This window comes from Camelina sativa, chromosome 10 (genome assembly GCF_030686135.1).
Source record: "Camelina sativa cultivar CO46 ecotype springtype chromosome 10, ASM3068613v1".
In the NCBI taxonomy this organism is placed as follows: domain Eukaryota; kingdom Viridiplantae; phylum Streptophyta; class Magnoliopsida; order Brassicales; family Brassicaceae; genus Camelina; species Camelina sativa.
In genome coordinates this window covers 26,896,437-26,923,119 of record NC_141889.1, presented here as the reverse complement: position 1 = coordinate 26,923,119, position 26,683 = coordinate 26,896,437, and the positions used below count along the sequence as shown (strand labels likewise).

At 34.6% G+C, this 26,683-nt stretch overlaps 4 protein-coding genes and 1 pseudogene across 5 annotated transcripts; 2 read left to right on the top strand and 3 right to left on the bottom strand.

The window, feature by feature from the left end:
- Positions 1-247: 247 nt before the first annotated feature.
- Positions 248-3,240, bottom strand: LOC104719855 (putative lysophospholipase BODYGUARD 2). Its single transcript, XM_010437838.3, has 4 exons — positions 2,588-3,240; positions 2,054-2,388; positions 1,591-1,790; positions 248-895 (listed from the first exon to the last, which is right to left on the bottom strand). Exons 1-4 carry the CDS (start codon positions 3,141-3,143, stop codon positions 568-570), a joined length of 1,419 nt encoding a protein of 472 aa, XP_010436140.2. The 5' UTR covers positions 3,144-3,240; the 3' UTR covers positions 248-567.
- A 2,751-nt stretch (positions 3,241-5,991) lies between these two features.
- LOC109126789 (GDSL esterase/lipase At5g41890-like) lies at positions 5,992-8,670 on the top strand (annotated as a pseudogene).
- On the bottom strand, positions 8,635-12,193 carry LOC104719854 (uncharacterized). 2 transcript variants are annotated; one of them, XM_010437837.3, is made up of 17 exons: positions 12,055-12,193; positions 11,736-11,841; positions 11,605-11,655; positions 11,339-11,514; positions 11,161-11,238; positions 10,963-11,074; positions 10,662-10,746; positions 10,499-10,550; positions 10,344-10,405; positions 10,149-10,264; positions 9,938-10,059; positions 9,744-9,812; positions 9,540-9,597; positions 9,353-9,426; positions 9,201-9,249; positions 9,036-9,115; positions 8,635-8,917 (listed from the first exon to the last, which is right to left on the bottom strand). In XM_010437837.3, the coding sequence occupies exons 2-17, from the start codon at positions 11,839-11,841 to the stop codon at positions 8,855-8,857; spliced, it is 1,353 nt and encodes a 450-aa protein (XP_010436139.1). In that variant the 5' UTR covers positions 12,055-12,193; the 3' UTR covers positions 8,635-8,854. The 2 variants fall into 2 exon arrangements, with proteins under 2 accessions (XP_010436139.1, XP_019086157.1); XM_019230612.2 differs by having other exon boundaries at positions 11,736-11,886; positions 12,055-12,178.
- A 3,198-nt stretch (positions 12,194-15,391) lies between these two features.
- LOC147937434 (uncharacterized) lies at positions 15,392-16,635 on the top strand. Its single transcript, XM_087468806.1, has 3 exons — positions 15,392-15,613; positions 15,735-16,319; positions 16,495-16,635. The coding sequence occupies exons 1-3, from the start codon at positions 15,392-15,394 to the stop codon at positions 16,633-16,635; spliced, it is 948 nt and encodes a 315-aa protein (XP_087324932.1).
- Positions 16,636-18,495: 1,860 nt separating this feature from the next.
- LOC104720712 (uncharacterized) lies at positions 18,496-18,966 on the bottom strand. Its single transcript, XM_010438587.2, has one exon. It carries the CDS (start codon positions 18,964-18,966, stop codon positions 18,496-18,498), a length of 471 nt encoding a protein of 156 aa, XP_010436889.2.
- Between the last annotated feature and the right edge of the window lie 7,717 nt (positions 18,967-26,683).

Here is a 26,683-nt window from a genome sequence, read left to right as displayed (position 1 = left end):
CTTGTTGAAAAATAGACTACTTAATCACACACAACCACTCTTAATATTTTTTTCCCATGAACGAAAGAAAAACAATATTTTTATTGAGTATATAACAAAAAAAAATATTTTTAATTATAATATTTTTAAGGAAGAAAAGGTTATATAAATTAAAATCTTGAAAAAGTTACATCTACCCTGCCAAAAAAAAAAAAAAAAAAACAGTTTAATAACAAACATTACTTGAATGTTGAATCTGACTGCAATATTTATACACAAAACTAATTTGACCATTAATCACCGAATTCTTTTGTTTCTAACACCGAACAAGCATTAAAGTATTCGATTACAATCACATAAACATAATGTATAAACAAGAAGTGGCTCTACAAGATGCAACACATACTCTAATTTTCGTTTATAAAAAGAAAAATAAAATTAGAGTCTTCACATTTTTTTCTTTGTAAATAAAAAACAAAATCTTCATTGAATAGAAAAGATGTATATCTAACTTTAAAGATAAGAAAATATATACTTTACTTAGTAGAGAAAAAAGAAGAGTCTCATGATATATATAACTATATTCACTTAAGTTGAGTGGGATCTTTGCCAAATGAGCTCAAGCTCTCGAGCAAAGTCTTTTGGTCGGCCGACGACAATGGTGATGTGGTCTTTGTCAGGTATGACGTGGACAGTGGCACGTGGCAATTTGCTCTTGACACTGTAGCTACACTCCACAGGAATGAGCTCGTCCTTGCCACCGTGGAATATGGCGATGTCACAGTCAACGTGGTCACGGACATGGTCCAGATACGAGTCGAGCTTGGCTCCTGACCCGAAGATGATGTTGTGTAATGTGTGAAATGACCCATTATGTGTGTGACATAAGAACCCCTCTATTAAATACGTTCGCATCCTGCAAACACATGATATTTAATTTCGTTATTCAAACTCTTTTTCGCACCTTCTATCAAACGTTCAAATTAATCATATTCCACATATATTTCTACGGTGCAAATTTCATTTTGATAGATACATTAAGTGACCAAAAATTCAAGATGTTTTGTTCTTGTATCTCACTTTATATGGCATATAAACAGTAAAAAGTTATACATATATTTATTAGTATGATATAAAACGCCAAAATGAATTAAATGCATGGGGTCAAATAATGGAGGAGACACGGTCGATATAAGTCGCTTTCTATACGTTTCAAGACAACTTTTTCTATAACATAAAGCTATTATAGATTGCATTCTCAATATCGCCTATTTTAATTCCAAATATAGTAGTATCACATAATTTATGTTAAAACTAATAAAGTTGACCAATCAAAGATTATATAAAAGAAAAAGTTGTGTAAGTTCATCACATATAACAATTCCGAGGCGTCAGTTTCAAGGTATTGAAGAAGATGAGTGGTTGGTTCATTTAAACGCCTAACTGCATGTACGGTGGGTTGATTTTGCTTATTCTACTTTTCAAAATATCGTCGACGTAAATTATCTATTATAATTAGATTGAAACGTAATTAATTAAGGCCAAGTTTGTTATTCCTATTTTCTTAGGTTCCCCATGTATGACAAACATTTGTATGGTATATATATGTACCTGTTTAGGGTGAGAAGGCGGGTGACAAATTCAATCAAGTGATGGTTTTTGATAAGGACGAGGCCAATGGTGCGGCCTAGGTGCTCGTACCAGCTAAGCACTGATGCACCAAACTGCATCGGTGGCCAAACTTCCTTTCGAGCCACTTCCTTCATTATGTATTGGGCTGGTTGGACTCCCTTTGGCACCTTGTAATATGGCTGCCATATTATAACTTCAATTAGTTACCTCTTAAGTCCAAAATATTCATAACTAAAACAAAAGATAGTACTTGGGAAAACAGAACGTCCAGAAAAAAACAATACCAAACTTATTCATTTTTGGTTAGGCTAATATACTATTTTAAATGAATTTCAAACACACGAACCCATATATATAGTATATTTTAAAAGGGTTAAAAAAAAAACCAAAAATTTAAATTTATTTAAGGATATATTAATATCACGTATAAGTGTTGACTTACAGGAGCCAAAAGAGTAAGGGATTTGATAGCTCCTGGATGTTTAACGGCGAGTGCAAGAGCCAAAATGCAGCCTAGGGAGTGAGCGACGATGTGGAACGTTTTGAGTTTGAACTGAGAGATCACCGATTTCTCAATCATCTCTAAATGTTCTCTTAATGTATATAACGAGTCATTTGGCTTAGGACTTCTTCCATAGCCCAAAAGATCGACTGCGATGAACCTATACTTCGATTTGGCCGAATCAGAAAAGTTTGGGAAGAGAGTCTCTGTCCAAAACGCGGATGATGATACGAAACCATGTATAAACACAACGTTGTCTCGGACCTTCTTTTTATCTGCACATACAGTATATCATTTATTTATGTTACATTAATATATCAAAATAAGTCTACTTTTGTGTAACGGGTGGCGACTAGAAAAATATAGTATATTAAATTTTGATACTTCTACGTAACACAAAAAAAAAATATTGGAAGTGGATAAATTAATTTACATGCACAGAAATGAATGTTGGAAGTGGATAAATTAATTTACCTTTGGGTTGTTGAACTTTGACAAACAGAGAATCTCTGTTGGAAGAAGTGAGCCAAGAAGTGCAGAAACTGCAATGACAATCCGACCATCTTGGAGCTGTCGAAGATTTCTCAACCACCGTAGAATTCAAAGTCATCAATCTCTTTTTACTTTTACTAATCTTCTTCTTCTTAGACTCATCGTGATCACAAGATTCCACCACATTGCCTCTCATGATCAAACCCCTATAATTAAAACATTTCACGGACCTCACGAGCTTAGAGAGCCTCGTTAGAAGTGAAGGACCACGTGAGTAGAGCGTGTCCGAGATCTCATCGAAATGGATCTTATTTCTTGTCAATGACACAACCTTTGAGTACTCTCCTCGTTCCGACACTATGATCTTCTCGGTCTTGGCTTTAGCCTCTGGTGGAGAATAGCAGTAGCAAGGTTTCCTCTCTGACTCCAAGAAGTAATCCAAAGTCTTGTACGTAAAACAAAGCAAGAAATCGGCAATGTCGAGGAGGGAGAAGACAAAGAAGCCCACAGTGCGGTTGAGCCACCGTGCAAAGCCCATGATGAAGTTGTGGTGGTGAATGTTGAAGAAGGGGTTTGATTTGAACCTTGGAAATGTGTTAGTGAGAGTGTTATATAAGTTTATGATGATGATGATGAGAGAGAGGGTAATTTATAGCAGATGACAGGTATATGAATTTATTGTTTCATTTAAAATAATTTGCTGTCCAAAGTGATGAAATTGGGTGGAGGTTGAACCTTTTTTTTTTGCAAACCCTAAATTAAATATTTAATTTCATTATACTTTGTCATAATATGTTTATAATTTGGAATGTACTATATTAATTTATGGTTTGAGAGACTTTTGAGGTAAAAGTACCAACAAGAAACTATGCCTCATCACTATATATATGCTTAAGTGTTTTGAATGAAAGAAAACAAGAAAAGTCTTACATTTTGCTTTAATAATCATGTAGAATTTTGTGTTTCATTATCTTTTGGAGATTGTTGTAGATTGGCTGATCTGAAGTAAACAAACATGTAAGAAAAATATGATCGTAGTCAATGTCATTGAAGATCACTTAATTATGAGGTGTCTTCCTATGGACCTCCAAGGCTCCACATACTTCTTCTAGAGCTTGAGTACCAGGATAACTAGAGATAATTAATTACAACATTTGTTTTAAGGGTTCGAAGGTTGAATGTAAAGAATAAGGACAATGACTACTTTCGTATCACTTAAAATTAGAACATAGGTTTAGTGCTTGAGGACCAGGATGAACTGAGACATATAATTGCAACGTCAGTTTATGGGTTCGAAGGTTGAATCTAAAGAGAATTAGGACAATGACTACTTTAATTTGTACCCATCTTGGGAGATGCCTTACATTTTCTATTAAGCTTTACTTTTTTCCACACCTTGTCCTAATTAAGAGCTTTTAGATGAAATTGACATGGAATGACAGTATTCACCATATTGGATTGGATATCTATATGTCACGATTTGATTAGTCTTTACATAAATAAAAAATAATTTTCAACAATATATATATATATATATATATATATATATATATATATATGTTGGTAAAGATATTTTAACATTCCCTTAAATATTTTATGTTTTTGATTACTTAATGAAATATGGTAAATCCAATAAATGTAGTAATTTTAATAAATATTTAATTTTTCCATTTTAGTAAATAACTAGATTAAGACCCGTGCTAGAGCACGGATTAAAATTCATTTTATTTATTTTGTATTTTTTTATAAAATATAATTTATGTAATTGTTTTTAAAAGTTTTTTTGGATAAAATATTATACAATAAAATCAAATGCTAAATATGATGACTTGAAAAAACACTTATTTTGTAAGTTTTATATTGTTAATGATTCTAGATAAGTATCCATGCTATAACACTAGTTAAATTTTATTTTATACAAAATTTGTGTATTTTCTATTTTAATATATTATATTAATTTATGTAATGTGAAGTTATTTCAACAATGTATATTCTACCTCATGACTTGAATGCCATTATACGACATAATTTTGTGAATTTGGTTTTTAAAAAGCGAATTTTTATATTATGAACAATTTAATATATTGTTATACTTTTTGTTTTTATATACTTAGTTTTTTGAAATTCTTTCATATTATAGTGACATATTATTTACATTGCTATAACAAACCAATTTTGAGTGTTTATAGTTTCTAACTTTAATATCAAGTTTCAGTATTTTAGAAATTTTTCAAAATAAATTATTTAATTTTTATTATATAAAATAAAATTATAAAATTCAGCAAAAAATATGAAATTGAATTTAAATATTCAAATTTTGACCCGTTACTTAGTAAAGAAATTATTTCAATAGATATTATTTTTAAAGAATAATATTAAGAAAACTTGAATATTTTATAGATTGAATCATTTATATATGTTTTTAAAAATTCAACTTATGGTATATCCAGAAATAAAACTATTTTTTATTATAATAAATGATATGATAATTTATTTGTTTCACAAAATTAGGCTCATATATACACATGAGAGGTGAAGTATAATGATAATTAACAAATTAATATCTTAAGTTAAATATCAAAAGATTTTATTTGATAAATAATTTAATAAAAGAAATTAATATGACAAGTTAGATGATATCAACTGATTCTTTAGAATATTCTCTTTAAGATTTTTGGAAACAATAAATCCAGACTATACAAATAATATAAAACTTAATCTATAACCTATTTGTAATCAACTTATAAAAATTATATAGTTTACAAAAAATTGTTGTGTACTTCCGTTTTATTATATAGGGGATATCTTAAAGATTATATATAGAATCGATTTTTTTGTTTTTAAAAAGCATTCAAATGCCTCCCTGAGTTTATATATTATTAGTGGCATTTTGAAGGTACATGAAGTTTATATATCTGAGTTTTGTTTGAATGTATTGTATTTAGTTGAAACTAATCCACATACAAATAGTAATATGTTAGATATATTGAAAAATATTTATAATATATATATATAAATATAAATTATTTAGTGTTGTTTGAGAAGAAGAAAAAAAATTATAATCATCAATAATAATAATAAAATTTCATAATATTGATTACGTACAATTTTGTAAGAAAAAAAAAACAACTGTTTTTTGAAATCTATAATCATCATGTAAATTTCAAAACAGTCAAGTATATATAGATGCACACAAGAGTGGAATCAATTTTTGTGTTACTCGACCGAACAAGTAACAGTGAATACGTAGAACCATGTGCTATCTTTTGAACAAGTCATGCTATAATAGACGTAAGCAAAAAGAATGGTTCAAAATTGTTAATGTACTGATCAGCTATATTTAACCAAACAAGTCTATTTCAGATGATCTTGAGAAAGTGAAAAAAATGGATTTCATTTATAGATGGTTTCTCAAGCCTAATTTCCATTTCACTTTTCTTCTTCTCTGGCAATCACATTTTCAGGCTGCTCAATCATTTACAAACTTTATTTTTGGAGACTCATTGGTAGATGTTGGAAACAACAACTATATCTTCACATTGTCAAAAGCTGATTCTTCCCCTTATGGCATCGACTTTGGACCTTCCAATGGCCAACCCACGGGAAGATTCACTAATGGTCGGACCATTTCTGATATTGTGGGTATGTATGTTTATTTCAGAATATATATATATATATATGTACATAGATCGAGTATATATTATATATCTTGCACTGCCTAAGTTTATTTAATTCATAAATATTGAAAACGAGTAGTGAGTACTACGTAATTAGAAATAAATGTGCTTGATTTAACGGTTAGTTACAGTATTTAATACGATTTAAGTAAGTATCTAACAGAACAAGACTTTGGTGCACAAGTCAACTATATTGATAAGTTGACTCTTCTTGAAGCATGTAAATGTCATAAGTGGGTTTGATTGGACCGAACAAATTAGTTACGCGTAATTGAAAAATTGTAATGGAGAGAAGTCAAAGGCTAATCACATAAATGCGAGTTTGGTAAGGAGTTCTATTTAATTTTAACAATTTATTAAACCCCTTACTCAGTTGGTCCTTCTTTTCAATCACTTCAAAGTTTTTTTCAGAGTTTTAAGATGATGCCACTCTGTGTTGATAATGCCACTCTGTGTTTAATTGTTTTACACATAACATATAGTTATCATTAATCATAAGATAGAATAATATATAGTTTTATTGGAATAAATTGAAACATTAGGTGAATCGGACTCCTTTCATCACCACCTCTAACCCATTGTAATCTTGTTTTTATTCTTTTTTGCGGAGATTACTCTACCACTAGGTAAAGCTATTGTAATACATTCAGTTCATTTTATATGATATTTACAAGTTAGCAAAAAAATTGAAACATTAGGTGAAGCTTAGGAGCAAAATCTGCACCACCTCCCTATCTTGAACCAGACACTGAGGCTAACTCAATTTTCAATGGAATCAACTATGCTTCTGGTGCGGCTGGAATCTTGGAAGACACTGGAATTTTGTTCGTAAGCTCCTCCACCATCTATTAACTTTAAAAATATATATATTTTACGTATATTACTATTTTATGGAATATATCTTTAAACAAAGCGAAAATGTAATAAAATTCGTGTATACAAGACCAATATTTTCATGATATATAAAATTCTAAAACCACTTTTTCATATGTTATGAAAGGAATGAAAGGAAACCATGTTTACAATTCGAGTTTTACCTATTTCGAAACAGTTTGTAAATAACTCTATTTTCCAATCGATAAATAAGATTATTCAATTTTACGTTTACCACTAATGAATTTTTTTTTCTTTTCTTGACAGATCGGTAGAGTTCCATTGAGAGAACAAGTGAGTTACTTTGAGAAGAGTAGAGATTATATGATAGAAGTGATTGGTGAAAATGGTACAAAAGAGATGTTGAAGAAGGCAATGTTCACAATCACAATTGGGTCAAATGATATATTAAATTATATCTAACCATCTATACCTTTCTTCTCCCAAGACAAGCTCCCCACTGATGTCCTGCAAGATTCCATGGTATTCCATTTGACCACACATCTTAAGGTAATATTTCTCAAAAAAATAGTACATTATATAGATAAATAGCCTACAAATTCGGGCCCCTTGACTAAGTCTTTGAGTGAAACAATTATTATTATGATAATTTGTTATCATCACTTGGGGTCCAACATTTATTTCGTGGTGAAATAATAAAAAATTATCATTGGGGCCATCTTTGCATTCCTGTAAAGTTTCTATAAACTATTTTTGCGCAAAAAATACAAAAGTTTTCATAAGATATTTTTGCAATCTGTACAAGCAAATGCCACACTATTGCTTTTTTTTGTTTGTTACGCTTGATGTGTTTACGTGTACATTTTATAGAAACGTAAACGTAGATACATCCTAAAACGGTTTTCAATTGCGTGTTAACAGCGTTTGCATCAACTAGGAGCTAGGAAGTTCGTGGTGGTTGGAGTAGGCCCACTCGGTTGCATACCATTTGCTCGTGCCTTGAATTTAATACCAGCAGGAAAATGCTCACACCAAGTCAACCAAATTGTCCGAGGCTACAACATGAAGCTTAGAGACTCTTAGGACATTGAACACGGAGTTAAGATCCGGAGATCACAACACTACATTTGTCTACGCTAACTCTTACGACCTTTTCTTGGAACTGGTCCTGAACTATCGACAATTTGGTAAGGATTGGTGTTTTGCCTGATTCTAGTCACTGATTTTATTGATTAGAATCTAATGAAATTGTTTAGAAGGCCTGGAGAACGCAGACAAGCCGTGTTGTGGCGGCTACTTTCCACCATTTACGTGCTTCAAGGGACCGAACCAGAACTCAAGCCAAGCGGCTTGTGAGGACCGCTCCAAGTTTGTCTTTTGGGACACGTATCACCCAACCGAAGCTGCCAATCTCATTGTTGCAAAAGCACTTCTCGATGGTGACCAAACTGTGGCCACACCTTTCAACATTCGTTATCTGAACGATCTTTAATTTACTAAAGCTAATGTTCGTGGTGATTTCATAACCATATAAATATATTCAGTCATATGTCATACACATCAATCAGTAGCTAAAAAGCTATAATCTTCTTAGGAAACATCACAACAAGAAAGAGAGGCTCTACTGATAGACTATTAAGCTTAGTGAAGCTTGTACATTACAAACTGAACCAAACTGAAATAAACAACTAGGACTGAGATAAGTGGACTATAAACCGCATTAAACTTAATACCTTAGTCACCAGCTGAATGTATCCTTAGACTTCCCAATTTTGGTTTTGTACGAACTCTCTATTTCTTCCTGCAGACATTTCATTAACATATCTATCACTCTTACAATAACTGTATCAGAACCCTTTAACATATTTTTCGACATGATCAAGCATCGATTCAAAAAAGTAGAGCAACGAGAGATTTACCTTGCAGGATTTTAGTAGTGGTTCTAGGAATGAGGATCTGAAGTATTTGATTGATTTCCCAAGTAAACTTTTATCTGAATCTGCAGGTGTTAAATAATTGAAACTATTTATACTAGTTAAGTTTAATCCAAAGCAATTCCACATTGATGGTATTTGAGAACATACCATCATCTACATCCATGCTGAGGCCTCCTGCGTTGATTTCTTCTATTAGCTGAAATTCATTAGAAAATGAAACATAAGCTTAAGGAAAACTATCTCTGTGATGAAATAATTCAGATCCACACTCTAATGTATCACATTATCTATTATTTTACCTGTGAAAGAGTTGGAACTGCCAATGGATCAAACTCATCACAGTTATTCGGGTCAATAGGAACACAGACACGACCTGAAAACCAGACAACATTTCTTAAGAATTTGAGCTCACATCCAAATATTGAACTGAGTATGGATATGATTCTTATCAGCTGGTGTGATATAGTAAAAAATCAGTGAAGAGACCTGTTTTGGGATGGACACAGAAGGGTGCCTTAAGCAAATGGTTCATTTGTTTTGAGACCTGAAATCAAAGAAGGCACCATACAACTAAACAGTCACTAAACTTGTCCGGCCTCCATCTTATCAGTTGCTACATCTTATAAAGCAAGGAAATATACCATTATAGCACGGTGGGTTAGTAAAATTGTAGCATAGATTAGAACAAACCTCCAAATCAATTCGAGGATAGGTAAAGGTAAAGACAATTTCTTCTATGCACGTCCGCAGTGATGGAGCCTAAAACATTGGAGACAGGATTGAAGATGAATAAGTCTGGGATTCAAGTTCATTATGCTAACAGCTAAGTTAAAACAACTAAGTCTTTAACATACACGTTTTCAATCATTTAAGAAATTACACACCTTGTTTTTCTTTGACTGAAGCGTTTTTTTAAGCTGCTCCCACCTTAAAAGACTGGTGGCTTCTTCTGATAGTGATGATCTCGCAGAATTCTCCCACTTTCCTCTGAGATCTGATTGGATATCTGTCGTGAAGGTTTAAATTATTGTAAATGGCCAAACTGAGGTAAGGACCTCTCATACGCTGGAAAAATAAATCATCACTCTACCATACCTTCATCTGTTATCATCCCAAGTATCTTCTCATACTTTTCTTTGCTTGAGAATATACTTTGATTCGTCTGTAACTCACCCTCAAAGAAATTCTTAAGAAAATCCACATATGATCTCCTGAAAAGCCTAATTGAAATTAGTAACAAAGAAGGTGATTTTGAATTCAGAAAGGAAGAAGTGAAAGATAAACCCATACGCAAGGAACGGATGAAGAGAATGACCCATAAGATCGACTTTCTTGGCATTGTTTTCATTTCCCTGTGTCACAGAAACAATAATTAAACTTAGATAAATTCAAAATGTCAGAAACACCAACAAAATAAACCACAATTTAGCTCTTGAGAACACCACCTTATAAACACGGAAGTACTCAGCAACTGCTGATCTTTGTTCATTAGTCAACCTGCAGGGGATTTAATCATGCAGAATTTCATTCACAGAGCAGAAGATGATATGCGGAAAGTGATTCATAAACCAATCAAAGTGAGAAACTGTTTTGTGGTCTTAGTTTCACCTTCGAGCTTTAGCATCACAAACCCAACAATGAACTCCACGACGTCCACTGAAGACCCAGAGAATATATTTGAAACCAAAGTCCTCTGCAATTGACAAGACCAAAATGGGTGACTATAAGTTCGTGCTATGATAAGACCAAGCAGTTTTTCACATTGACAAAAAACTAGATCAAGCAGTGAACTCCACAAAGATCTTCACGTTACAGGGGCTATAAATATTACAAAAACTCATAGGGATGGAAAATCTCAGGAACACTAGTTGCATCAACTATTTGAAACTTAAGAAAATATTCGTGATACCTCTTAAGGAAGTATCAATGACTTTGATAGCAACTGTCATTAAAGGCCAACACTTGGTGCAAACATCAGCTCCCGAGCAGCAATATCTAACATCATCATAATCTGTTATATCCTGAGCAAAAAAACATATTCAAGTCAAGCAACCACAACAAAATACACAAGAATAAGAAATGCTTGATAAAGAATATTAAAACTCACAATATCAAAGACCAACTCCCTCTCCACTGGAGTAAACAAATTAGTTCCACTGTGTGCATAAGCATGTCTCTTATCAGGCTGAAAAGAACACATTCATAAACCTCAAACGAGTAAGAACGGTTCCTAAAACATAGACAAGGTACCAAATTTGAAGGAAAAAACAGGATTTAGAGCTTACATCAACGCTATACACAGCGCCAATATCAATCTTGTATGGGAAATTAGATTTGATAGCATCTTCCATAGCTGAAGCATTCTTGAAAGACTTGTACCGCAAATAAACATCGTTCTCAAGGGTAAAGGAGAACTCTCTTCTACCGAAGTAGTATTCATCACAACCAGGATGTTTCCCATCTAACAAATTTTAAAAACACAGACAATAGTTCATTACAAGCTTTACAACCAGTTACAAGCTTTCATATGTGAAAGAAACAAGACAAGTACCGTGTCCGTATGAGAGCCATTTGTGAATATCAGAGTAAGGGAATAGATTGCCTGCAAGATGTTATCAGTAGTGTAAGGCAGATAGAATTGATTATATGAAGAGACGACAACAAAAAAAAAAAAAAACTTGCCGTAGTAAATCCGGAGGTAATGAACATTGAACTCGTTTTCGATTTTAGGATTTGGGTCATCAATCATCATATCATCTCCATTGTTATCAATCTCCTCTCTCGTCATCTTCCCCGTACAGTAACAAAAAAAAAGAGTTGCTTTTATTAGTATCTGGGTAACCAAAAAACAAATCGAATTTTTGTAAGTAAGGACATCATAATCGGATTGAATTAAGTTGTGATACCAAATAAAGAGTTAGTAGAGATACAGAACATTAGATTCAGATTGAAATGATTAAGCTTCCGATTTAATTGATTGGAAGAGAAAGAGAAAGCTTACGAATCTTGAAGGTGGTAAAAGGAGAAGCCTGACGGAGAACAATGTCGTCGTCGTCGTCGATTTAGAAATTTGTTGTGGCGTTTGGGAGATTTTTGGAGTGGGCAACTGTGTGTGGACTGTGGGAAACAGCGGGAAAGAAGAAAGCAACTAGGGTAAATTTGGCGGGGAATATTGGAAGAAACAATGGGCCCAAATAGTAGTTATGGGCTTATTTCTTTAGGCCCGTTATATTTGTTGTCGCTTTTCATAATTTTGTTTTGTTTTATTTTCTTACCTAAAAGTGGTAAAGCACACAACCAGAACACCGTTACCGAACATTTACGGTTTAACTTTGATCTTTATTCATTTATTTTTAAACTTTTCACATATATTAAGAAAAAAATTAAACTGATACGAAATACATAACTTTTTTATTAATAAATTTCTATAATTCTAAATCAATAATATTTAATTATTTTCTAAATTTATAATCCATCAGTAATAAATATATAAAATGCAGAAAAAGTTTTTAAAATGTATCTTTTTGTAACAATATTTCCTGTAAATTAAATTAAAAGAAAGAATAGAGAGAGAGCAGTTTCTAATAATTGGGTTAAAAACAGAACATGTAATAATTCAAAAATCCTGTTTTTTTAAGTGATTGATCGATCTATTAATTAGCCCATATGAAGTTTTCATTCAACTCTAACCACCACACATAATTTTGGCTTGTGGACTAAAAATGTTATTAGCAGGAGAATATTCATAGTCAACTAATACTTGTGTTGTACTTCTGAAAAGGTAAATTTTGGAAGTATATATTTTTTTTTCATTTATCAACTTTATATTCTATACTCATAAAACTTCAAAATATAATAGATTTTTCTTATGTATTTTATATCGTTTTATACCTTTTCATAACAACTTCTAGGCTTCTAGCATCTCCAATTGCATATGAAAATCTTGGTTTTCAAAATCTCATCTGATTATTACGTAGATTTTTTATTTTCTTGAGAAGTCTTTGCATGATGAGAGCTAATAAAAAAGTTATAAAATTGATGAACCTGTATAGCAGAACTGTTTTGAAGGACATGGGAAAGAGTATTTCTCAAGAATCTAATCAAGTCAACCAATTTGCTACTATTGTAAATCTTCTGGTTGGTTTCAACATTTAACATGAGTGCCTCTGCTCTCAAAGGAATATCTAGTTTCATATGCCAATCCTGGCCTTTCAATACTATATCTGAACTTGCTATAACTATAGTAAATTAACCAAGAAACTAGTAAATTGATAATGATGCAAAAAAAAAAGAAAGTGATTTGTTTAGTTTGAATGGGGATGTATACTAGCACAAATATGAGAATATTAGAAAAAATGATCTTTTTTAAAACATTTGTCCATCTACACTTTTTTTTGTAGGGTTGGTCATATAGGTTTAAATTTGCTTTTTAATCCAGTTTTGCCCTCATTTTTCAAAAAACGAAAATAAGAAAATATAAATAAATTTTGAAAGTAAATTTATTTCAAAAAATAAGAAAACAAAATAGAAACCTAAGCCTCTAATTCACTGAGAGACTTCTACAAGACTAAAACCTTTTTTTCGTTTTCTCTTTTAGCAAGTCGTGAAAAAAAACTGAACATTGGTGATATCGACGGCGGCGACTGTGGTGACATCTTCGTCTTGTTGTCGCGATTCATCGACGGTGGTGAGTGTTTTTCCCTCCTTTGCTCATCTGGGCGAAGCTTAATTCTTGTTTTGTCCTCTTGTTGATTTGTCTTTCTCTTGTTCTTGTGATTAGTCAATTTTTTTTGTTTCCTCACTTTAATAGGTCAATATCCTTTGCTTCTGTTCACATCATATGAAATTCGTATTCATATTGCAGTGTAAATATTTTAAGTTCTCTCATCTTGTTTTGTTAGTTTTAATCGCTCAATTTCGATGAAAAGTATGAAATTTTAAATGGTCTATTTCTCAATTTTACCAAATCAGGAAAACCAAATTTTCAAGGTTGTTTTTGTTTGTTTAATCTCGATTTCAACCAAGAATTGTATAATTTAAGTAAATTAACAAATTTTCAGTATGAATTTCTCTTGAACATTTATCCATGTTCATCGAATTTGGTTTGTTTAACTGTGGAAATTTTTTGGCATGTTTAACTTTTATCCTTTTGTAATCTCGATTTGAATCCAGAATTGTATTATTATAAGTACAATTAACAACGTTTCAATGATTTTCTTAATAATGTGGTAATGATGAGGATGAAGCTCTCGATTTTCTGATTTTTCACTATTGTATAAGACTTTGAATTCTTGTTTTGCATCTAAATGATTAGTAATCAAGGTTTTTTGTTATTAATTCATAGTTTTAAGAATCTGTATTATATTGTTTTTGAAAATTTGACTCTTTCTATCTCAAGAAATCGAGTAAGAATCTCATATCTTTGTTGATTTTTGTTATGATTTATAAAAAACTCTATTTCAAATTGGAAATGTTGGTTTTTATGATTCATTAGTTTCATAAGGTTATGTAATTTTTTAAAAACTCGATTTCAATTTTTGATCTTCTTAGTTCAGAAAACCTCTCAATTTTTTTTTTCAAATTCCTGTTTGCATCTAAATGATTAGTAGTCATAGTTTTCTTGTTCTTAAATCATACTTTTAGTTGATTTATTTCAGTTGTGGCTAGTTTATACTAATTCATCTTTTACTATATTCGGCAGGAATGGAACAATTGAAGTATCCTAAGCGGCTTATGGAAGATGGAAGTGAGCCACAAGTTGGGCAGATTAATAACTCATGTCGAATGTCTATTTTGAACAAAATCAAGAGCGCATTACCAGAGGAGTATGAGATTGTGAAGGGTGATCCAGTTTTCGCAAGTATTTTTGCATTGTATGAGAATGGTCTTGAGTACTCAGCTCGGTTGATACACAACATAATGTGTAGGCAATTGGTGACTAAGCGAAGACATGAGCTGTGGTTTGTGTTTGGTAAGAAGCCGCTTAGATTCTCGATGGAAGAATTCCATGCAGTTACTGGGCTAAAGTTCAATGATGATTTTAGTGGTGATTCATAGGAATGGACAGATGATAATGGGTTTTGGAGTAAATTGTTGAAGAGAGGTGGTATCATTACCATTCAAAGTTTGATGAAGACCCACCTTGAAGCAGCTCCATCGTGGAGAAAAAAGAAGATAAGATCCAGTTTGTGTATGTTTGTGTAATTGCTGGGTTGGAAGTGGCTAAGGATGAGAAGAAAGCTATACCACATTCATACATCAAGCTGGTAATGGATCTTGAGAAGATTAGGAGTTATCCTTGGGGTCTTGTAACTTTTGACCATTAAGTTAGCTCTATAATGGAAGCAAGAAAGAAACTGAAGAACCCCATAAGTTACATCCTCAATGGTTTCTCATACGCTCTTCAAGTTTGGGTTATGGAAGCCATTCCTGTCATTGGACAACTTATGGGAGAGAAGATTGACAAAGAGATTACAGTTGGTCGATGCTCTAATTGGAAATGTGCTGCAAAAGTATCATATGATGAGCTCCTCCTTGTAGAGAAATCAATTGGAAACAAGGTTAGTTGACTATTTTTTTTTTTTTTTTTTTGTATATATTCGAATATGTTGAATTTTTTTTACTAATTGATAAACGAACATGAATATATGTTGAATTGATTTTTTTTTTTTGTTTTCGCAGGATGTTGTTTATGCATACATTTCCTCCACCGGAAACTTTGATGTATTGGAGTCCATTGAATATTTGAGGAGTGATGAAACTGAAGATTGTGAAGTGGACAACTTGGATGCTTTGATCAGACCTGGCTATGATTTTGGAGATCATATTTGGGAGAGTGTCGAAGGATATGGTGTGGAAGATGATAATATTGAGGATGTTGAAGAACAATCTCAGACTGTTGGAGGGGACAATGAAGTTTTGGTTTGTTTGGAGAGTGGTGAGAAGCAAGCTAATACCCCAGAAGTGTCTAGCTTGAAGAAGAGGAAGAAGAAGCAAGTTGATCATGGAGCAGAGACACGCAAAAGGATGGTGCTATCTCAGCGAGCATCAACTTCACATTGTTCTTGTGGAGATGACATGAAGCGGTACTTTAAGGAGTTGATTGACTCTTCTTTCAAGAGCTTCACAGAAACCTTTGGGGAACGATTGCAAACATTGGAGAAAGATGTATCAGATATCAAGGCCTTGATATCCAGACCAGCAGAAATGGATCCTAGTCCAGCAGAAGTGGATCCTAGTCCATCACAAGTGAAGCCCAAAACTTCGGTACGTAAGAAATAGCTCAATGCCTCGTTCGATCTTGTTATATTGTAATCTTATGTGTGGTCTTTCCCTTTTGTTGTATCCTTGTTTGAATGTGTATATTGTAAACAAAAAATAATATTTTTTAACTTATGTGTTGTAAACTTTAACCAAAGCCTTTCATATTTTTTTTTGTCAGGTTGAACTATTTGAATTAGATAATCTGTTTATTGCGCCTCTTGAGATAGACCTTAATGTAGATACACAAGACTACCTAAAGAACACAATAAGACACTTATCTCAAAAGTCTGTTGTGACCGGATTTGAGATCCTACATTGAGTCCCCGAGACGCGGGTAAAGATGAACCGGATGCGATGTTGAATTTCGTTGCTGATGATGTATGGAATGCTTTTGAAGAGTGGAGTAGGCATCTCGAGTACGTGATTCATACATTTTTATATACATGTTATGATTTTTATTGTAACCTTACAATTGTTTTACGTTTACAGAAACATTCAACTGGGTCCAACTTTACTTGATTGAGAATTGTTTGACCGAGTCATGATGGGCCACAAATGGCTTGGAAATGAGGTACGTGTCAATCTTTTTAAATATCATATTTAATATTCTTTAAGTTAGATAAACCTGATTTTAAGTTGGACAAACCTGAGTCTTTAAATATTTTCAGGAAATGGATGCAATGATGTATATATTTCGGGAGCATACATCTTTAGGCCGCCTAAAGTTGGATCGTGTTGGTTTCATGAATTGTCAGTTTAGCATGCACGTAAAAAGAGACTACAATAAGTTTAGATCGGCAGGACGAACCCACGCTTGGAATAAACTTTTGTTAGGCTATGCCAAAGGTGAATTGCCATCTCATGGAAAGACAGGAAAAAGTTGGGTTGTAGATTTGGACAGAATTTATGCACCAGTCTTCATTAACGGTAATCATTGGATCTCAGTTTGTATTAACTTCATCCTAATAACAATTGAAGTCTTCGGTTGTAATCAATACCACAACAGAAGACACGTTGAGCCATTCGCTAATGTCATCCCTCGTCTTGTGAAGGAGATTCACAAAAAGGTTGATGGGAAAGCTCCATTGTTGACTCAATATGAGATCATCGAGGTCCATATGCAATATAAATTAAATCGGTCAAATTGTGATTGTGGAGTTTATGCCCTGAAGTATATCGAGTGTCACATGCGTAATCTACCTTATGATTTGATTGACGATGAAAACATCAAGCATGCTCGTTTGAAGTTGGCAGTTGATCTTTGGATAGCAGCAAAGGATCCTGTGCTAGTGGATCGAATGAAAACTTATGCGCCTCCAGTGTATGCGGCTGAGTTTGTAGACCTTTGCTAATTTTTAAGTGTCTTTACACTTTTATTTTTCATTAGTTATATCGCTTTCATTTTTATTGATATTCTAGTGAATTTTGTGTTATTAATGGTTGATCAATACATAAGGTCTGATTTATTTTTAAATTCCTGAATCACAACGTACACAAACAAACAAACAAACAAGTCTGTATGTGGTGTTATCTTTGAAACAAACAAACAACACAAAAGGTCTTAAACAGTTAAGAAATTCATTGATGGTGAAGTCTACAGACAAGTCTGGTGAAGTCTGTAGACAAGTCTGGTGAAGTCTGTAGACAAGTCTGGTGAAGTCTGTAGACAAGTCTGGTGAAGTCTGGTGAAGGCTGGTGACAAGTCTGGTGAAGTCTGTAGACAAGTCTGGTGAAGTTTGTAGACAAATCTGGTGAAGTCTGCAGACAAGTCTGGTGAAGTCTGGTGAAATTTATGCATTTGTCTATTGAAGTCTGGTGAAGTCTGCAGACAAGTCTGGTGAAATTTATACACTTGTCTATTGAAGTCTGGAGAAGTCTGGTGAAGTCTGTTTTTTACTACAATCCTTACTGGATATGCAATATTTAAATCGTGTATTTCTAATGAATTTTTGTCTTCATATTGGATATGCACAAAAAAATTAAGAAATAAGCTCTAAAATCACATTAAACCAAAGAGATAGTTAATAAATGAAATCTACTAAAAATTCAAAAACATGAATCTAAAGTTGATTCACAAACCATTGTCATATCACGATATCACATGTCGTTCTGTTATGCCCTTCTTTGCCACAGTGCCTACACTTATGTCTCTTTGACCCTTATGAGTTTTGTGAAGATTTTATCTTGTCTTCAGCGGATTCATATCTTCTTTTTCTGCGTGTCCAGGATGTCTTCTTGTTTCAGGTGGTCGAACTTTTGCATCTTCAACATGTTGTGGGACTCGCCATTCTTCTTCAGGAACACCTATTGGATTAATAGTTTCCTCATATTGCAATCTCCATGCGGTAGTGGTATACACATCATCAACATAAGGATATAGATCCTTGCCTATATCAAAAGCTCCTTTTATAGCATGTCTACAAGGGAGTTTTCCTATGCTGAACTTTCCACATGAACAAGTCATTTTTTCTAAGTCAACAATGTAGTCTACTCCATTACCTTTTACCTGCAACATGGATCTGCTCATCGGATAACCGTTCATGAATTTACCTTTTTCTATTCTTCTTGAAATCTTTTTCTCCACCTCAACAGTTAAAAGATCTTTTTGCTTAGCACTTAACTCTCTACTCTCATAAAACCAGCTTGTCATCATTTCTCTGATGCTGTCTAACAAAAGAATTATTGGATACTCTCTGGGTGACCTCAAAGCTGCATTGATTGACTCAGCCGCATTGTTGGTGTTAATGTCATATCTATAACCCAGAAAATGACAGCGAGCCCATTTCTCACATCGGCTTCCTCTAGATAACTTCCAATAGCATGACTAATATTGTTAATTCGCGCAAACTCTTTCTCAAAATCAGCAACTCTATAAGCTTTTGATGCTTTTGCAACCATACCAGCGACACCTCTGCCCTTATTATATGTTATAACATTACTAATCAAGTGGGGGATGCAAATACCATATTTAGCCAATGGGTAGATGTTTCCAATTGATTTAGCAATTGATGTATGTCTATCTGACACAAATGATAAACCTTCTTCATCAGCTATATCCATCTTAAGTTGCATAGAAAACCACTCCCATGAACAATCATTCTCAGAATCAGCAATTCCAAATGCGAATGGTAGAACTCCTTTGTATTTATTCTTCAAAAATGTTCCATCAACTACTATCACTTTCCGCATTGCCTTGTAGAACCCTCTTCTTGATTGACCAAAAGTAATAAATAGATATTTGAATCTTCCATCAAAGTCAATTTCATAATTCGTGAACGTACCAGAATTCGCTTCTTGTAGCATCTGCAAGTATTTTGTAGATTTGCAAAAGCTGCTCAAGCATAGCTTCCACCCTAATACTCTCAGCTGTTTTTGGAGGTGGAGACTGATATGAATTGTTGCCATAGGTCCTTGTGTATCCACTGCTTTGTTGCTGCTTTTGCTAGTCAGGTTTGGGAGTGAAACCAGAAGAATTGCCTTGAAAGTTACTGCGTTGGCTGTTTCCACTGTAAGGTCTGTTACCTTGCTGATTTCCAAACTGTTGTCCCTGATTCCCATAGACATAGTTAACATCCTCTTCCTCACGATTTTCTTGATCAGGTTCTGGCTCATATGTCTCAGCTTCAGCAGAAAAGTGAACAGATTTCTTACCCACAAGGAGATTGTACACTGAATCCAGCTTAGCATTAAAAGAAGCTAACTGGTTTGAATCAAACCCTCCATGTAATCTCTTCCGTTCAGCATAAACTCTCTTAGTACTATTGCTGGAGGCCAAGTTTTCAATCAAAGCTTCAACATCTTCTGGAAATCTTGTCTTGAAATTCCCATGACTTGCAGCATCTAAAGCCAACTGATACTCCCAGTCACACCCTCTGAAGAAAATGCTCAGCAATTGAACCCTTGAGAAACCATGGTGTGGGCAGTCCCTCTGATAAGCTTTGAATCTCACCCAAGCGGCCTTGAAAGCTTCATCTGGTCTTTGCTTGAAAGATGACAGCTTTACTCTCAACTTATCTGACATTGCATCATCATAAAAGTAGTTGAGGATGGCTACCTTGACGTCATGCCAATTTGTCAATGATCCAGCTGGTAACTACTTCAACCACTGAGATGCCTCTCCTGCAAGTGAGTAAGGGAAAAGCTTGCAGAAGATGTAATCCTCAATCACTCCATTAGCCTTGATACTGGTTACAAGATCCTCAAAATGCTCTATGTGGTCCAAAGGCTTCTCATTGGGCATGTTAGAGAAAGGTCTTTGCCCAACTAGTTGAAAGTAAGCAGGTTTCAACTCAAAATCATTCCTCTGGAATGGAGGAGGAATAATAGTAGACCGGTTCTCATACACAAAATCAGCCTGGTTGTAGTCAGCAATGGTCCTGATCAAGTCTCGGTTGTGCTCCTGTCTTCGAACTGGATTGTTGACATGGTTTGCAACTCCACGTCTGTCTGCAGGAAGGGGGTGTCGACCGATACCCTGTTGGTGTCGGTCGACACCGTCAGCCTGTTCGTCAACTACCAGAATTTGGTCGTTTCCGACAGCAACTTCAGCAATAATATTCCCTTCTGCATCAAGCTTTTGGCCCTGCTCATTGCACAAGTGGCCCTCTTGATCCCTCAAAGCACCATCCGCATCTGGTCTCAATATGATTGGGTTGACCATCTTGGCTGATTTGGCTGCTTTTGTGTTATCACGCTCTAATTGTCCTAACTCTTGGTTTGTAAGCTTAACAACTGGACCAATAGGATTCTTCCTGGTGTTAGGCTTAGACATGTACCTGAAACACACAAGAGAAAAGATACACTAGCGTATAAGTAGAAAATAAAACAAAAAATTTAGACGAAATACAAAACTCAAATCTAATGGTAGATCAAAGAGTCCCCGACAACGGCGCCAAAATTTGATATGCTCAAATTAACCTTAGAGCTACTCTCTCAAACAAGAGATCAATGCAGTACTTAGGGGTCGAATCCACAGAGACTCAAGATCAAACACAATAAATTATAGAGTTTTTGATATTACGCTAAACAGATTAAATTGTATTAAAAACAAAAGAAGACAATGCAAAATATTAAATCAAGGTGTTGTGAAATCGGGAAATCAAAAGATTAAACCTAGAGAATTTCTCAGGTAATTATTAAGTATTAAATCAATTGATTAATTAGGGTTAATGCAATAAAAATCAGATCTAGAACTCTAAACTTTTCTGTAAAATAATTCAGTTCTCACTGCAATTATTATCTAAATTTAAAACCAGAAAATCCAAATCTCTTTGTAAAATTCTAAGTTAAAAATCAGCTTTAAAAACATGTTTAGATAAGTTCACAAAATCACTAATTCAAATCTGTTTGTAAAAAGTGATTTTGCTCATCAATGCTTTTAATCAGGAAAACAATTATATTCTCATATCAATTAATTTCCCTAAGATAATAATTCTAGGTGATCAATCAAGAACTATTGTGAAGAACAACCAACGATGAAGATCATAAAAGATTAAGAACCCTAAAAATCACAGATCTAATAAATCATAAAAACCCTATAAAAACCCTAAACCTAACAAGCAAATTACTCAGACATGTTTAATGAAGAACAAATCATTCTGAATAACATGCAATAGATATTAAAAGTAAAAAGAGGGAGTTTAGAAATCTTCTCTACAAAGCAGTTCTGATCTCTTTCTCTCCTAAAAGCTCTCAATATCCATCTCTCAAAAACTTGCTAGAAAATAACTTCCTAAAATAAAACTTAAAGGTTTTTTAAAACCCAAAAATACTATTTATATGTCCTAAAATACGTCAGGGACTTGTGTTGTAATTTAGGAAAATTTTGGGTAAAATTGTAAAACTTCCAATTTCTTCTTTCTCTCGTCGGATAAACATGGGCGTCGACCGATGCTCCTTCGGTGTCGGTCGACGCTGCTACTTTGATTCGATTCCAAGTTCTTTTCCTTCTGTAAAATGCTCCAAAGTCATCCAAATAGCTCAACTTTGCTCTTTTTGTGCCAAATTCCTAAATAACCTGTAAAGACTCAAAAACAATCCTAGAAACAAATGAAAAGACTCAAAAAGCACACTTATATCATGGTTAAAAACCGTAAAACCATGATATATCAACTCCCCCAGACTTAGCCTTTGCTTGCCCTCAAGCAAAACATAATCTTAGACCTATGAAAGAGGTTTGAAAACATAGGAACTCCCTCAACTGCAGACAACTGATCTTCGCACTCTTCATCGCTGATGTTCATATATTTTACCCTGTTTTCCCTTAATATATTCACATCTTTTGCATCTTTTGCTATCCATTTTGACCATTATTGCATAGCTTTAGGACTGTTCTTGCATTAGAGTTTAGTTGCATTGCATTTGCATCTTTTCATGCATAAACAAGTGATTTTGGAGCTTAAGGAGCATGGAAGCAATGCTGAAGAGCAGTGAAGCAATCATGAGGAGAAAGCAAGAGAGCTAAGGCTGAAGAACCAAGGTCTGGAGTCCAACTCGACTGCCCACTCGACTAGACACTCGACCGTGTGCTGAGAGGAACTCGACCGAGTGGGAGGAGCACAAGAGGAGCCAACTCGACCGGTCACTCGACCGAGCACCAGGTCGAGTTGGTCGAGCCGCCTGGCTATTTTGTCTTTTAGCGTTTTTAGGGCTTCCACTACTTTTTCTATATAAGGGCTTGTACCTGCAACCACCAAAGAAGCCAGTTTTTTAGAGAGTCATAAACCTAGTTTTTACCTTTTTGGGAATTATTCCTTTTGCACTTTTATTTTCTTAAGATCTTGTACTTCTTTTAAAAGGAGAAAAAAGACTAAATTCTTCAATATTGTTGGTTTCATAACTTTCAGAATATTGAGAATTTGAGTTTGATTCTTTCTTCAATATTGTAGATCTTTGCTTTATCTATCTAATCATGCAAGTTTCATCATTTTCTGGGTTTATGATTTTGATGTTCATCATGTATGCTTGTGAGTAGTTGCTTAGGATCTTGAGGATGGGTTAGGCTGGGTTGTGTTTGAGGTTTGTTTGATTTGGTCAAGCTTGATTGTTGTAGATCTCTTCTAGGCTAGATGTTCTTAATGCTAATCCTATATCTGAGAGGGTAGGATCTGATTTCAAGCCTCTTAGCATCACACCAATGTCTAAGGAGCATAGATAGGGCTAGATCTAGAGACTATCATTAGGTTTGCTAAGAGATTAGAAGTCTTGTTTGATTTTTGACATATTGCTTAATGCCTGCTTGTGTAGATTCTTTACTTTGTGAGAACAAGTCTAGAGATGCATGAGTTTGATTGTTTCTTGCCATGAGAGTGGATTAAACATGTCTTAGAAATATATGTCTAGAGATTAGCTCAAGTTGTTTGAGATTTGTTGACCAAGTTAGATGACCTCAATCATTAGTCCAGCCCATGAATCCCTTCTCAAGACCTTTCTTGTTTATTGATTTCTTAGCTTAAATCATGTTGTTTGATCGTTGTTTGATTCGTTTTGGTATTGCTCTGTTTTTCTTGTGTTGCTCTGTTTTGCGTATTTGTCCAGCTCGACCCTGCACTCGATCTACACTCGATCGAGTGCTTGCTCGAGTTCCAACCCAGAACTTGTGTTTATGATTTACGTTTGTCCTGTTTCACTCTAGTTGCATTTCTGTTGCATTCATTTAGTATCATGTTCATTACTTACCTTGCATTAGTTCAATACTTGTATTATCATAGTTTCTATTTCTGTTTTAGCTTCATAATTGTCATAATCATTCTGTCCCATTTGCATTTAGCTCCTAGTTCTTGTAGTTTTACTTTCTGCACTTTACATTTCATCATAGGATTGTTAGTGATAAACAACCTTTACATCTGGCTTGACTTAGACTCATATGCACATCTTGATTGTTCACAAACACTCAGATTGGATTGACACCTCTTATACTACAACTGCATAAGGGGAATTGAAACACCCTGCCATCCATTCATTCATAAGTCATCATTCCACACATCATTCATCACCACAACAAAAAATATATGTTTCAATCGCCTTGACTCACAAGAACTTACTTCATATACTTTGTCATTTGAAAATCATCAACATTCCTTACTCAAATCCCACAATCCTCTAGAATCTCTAGTCTCACCATTTTCATCTCATTACATAAATTAAAGCAAATACAGGTGAGTTCTTACCTTGGTGTATCGATCAATGGCATATGGACTCTCTTCAGACCAAGACATTCTTCATACATCTCCTTTCCTCTCCCTTTTCTCACTTTTAATGAGTTGTTTTTTTTTTCAAATCAAAGATGTAAGCGAATACCGGGGTCATTGGTAATTTACCTATCCCTCGCTTCCAAGCTTTGTGTGATCAATTGACTCAAGAATAGAATAATGAGGTCATAGGTAATTTACCTACCTCTCTAAACTGATCAAAATCATCTCATCTTTTATTCTTCCTCTTTTTTTTCTGATCTTTCTCTCTTTTTTTTCACAAAACACTGAAGGGAAGAGAGAGGGGAATCATACTTTTAAAAATTGCACTGTCTTGTATGGCCTGAAAAAGAAGTTTAGTCCACTGATTTCCAACCAAAAAGTAAGAGATTAAGTTCGGTTAAAATCCTGATAAAAGTTGACACAACGTTAGTTTAACTAGATATCCTTTGAATAAGGGCTTTCAGGATTGTTGATACAGCTCATAGTCTTTTCCGCACTTCATTTCTGAGGTCAAGCTTAGTCAAGAGTCATTAGAGTGTTAGCCAAAGAACAATAGTCATTAGTTAGAGATCATAATTCCAAATTTTTGAAAAATTTGACTCAGTAAAAACAAAAATCGGTTTTGACACACTAAAAACCCAAAACGAAGTTAGTAGTTAGTACTAACCTCCCCCAGACTTAAGCGACACTGTCCCCGGTGTTTTCAAGCAAGGGAAGGGTAAAGAAACAAAAATTTGTGTTGAAAAATTTGAATGAAAAGATGAATTTCCTCGGGTTACCCTATGGTGCCGACCGATGCCAGAGTGGTGTCGATCGACACCCTCGGTGAACAGTGAATTTGGCCGAAAATCCTTAGTTGCAGTTAGTTGTGTTCTTGTGTTGTTGGATCAATCCTTTTGATGTTAGTTCTGTTAAGAAGCACTCACACATAAACACAAGTTAAAAGCAACATGATAGATAGATAATTCATAAGTTCACACAAATTTCAAACACAAACTGACTCAATGCAAGAATAAAAATGACTCAATCCTAAAAAGGGAAAAAAAAACCATGATCAGGGGCTAGCAGAAACATCATCGTCATCAGAGACAGAATCACCAGGTGACCTGCGTCTAGTACGACGCCTAGTACGACCAAGGCAACGGCAACGAGACAATCGAGCAATCGCGTTCTAGATGGCACGCATGGTGGATGTCTGGTACTCCTGGTAGGCGGTAGGACTCATAGTAGCAAAAGGCTGTGGAGGCTCAGGAAAAGGGGGAAAATCAGATGCTGAAGTAGCAGAAGAAGAACCAATCTCAAAATCCCCAGCAGGGTTAGGACCATCTAAGTCCTCAGCAGGTGCAGCAGCGGCAGTAGCCCGTGAAGTCCGATGGCGACGGGAAGGAGGAGCAGTGACAAGGTCAGCAACGGACGGTAGAAAACGCAACTGCTCTGGATCATCTCCAATAGTAGTGAGGTCTTGTCGTGGAAGGCGTATCAGATGCTCTCCAGTCTCATCCCTGAATCTCCACAACAAACCTGGCTTCATCCAGGTTGTACTCCTCATATATTGTTCATCCATGAGAACCCGCTGTGGCAGCATACTGTACCCGTCAGTCGGAACGTTCTTCCACTGAAGAATAGCTGTGATAAGGCTCCCAACATACTCAATCTTGCGGCCGCGACCCAAAAACGGCTTGCTCTGAAGATCAACCAAGTGATGTGCAAAAACAGCCTCATAGTTGGGCGCTGAAGGATCCTGCCGCACAGTCAAATCCAGAATCAATCGTCCAATCCCAATACCCAATAGATAAAGCTCAGCAGCTCTCATCTTGTTAGGCTCCATCTTACACTGAAAATTGGTCCCAATAGCCCGAAGAACGTATCGAAGTGCGGGATGGCGAACATCTGTTTGAACACTCTTCTTAGAGTCATAAACTCCATTTCCTATATAAGACCACAAAACACCAACATCCGAATAGGTCTGAGGCAAAACAGTACCTTCGTAAAAATGTGGCTAGTCAAACACATCACATATCTCTTGCAACCTAATCGTGTACTGTTTTCCCTCAATAAAGAAACACAACCAACCATCTCGTGCCTTTGGTGCCTGGTCATTAGCATAAACAACTCTAACATTAGCCATAAACTGTCTAACTAGATCTGGATAGCAATCGTACTGCTTAGTGCAAA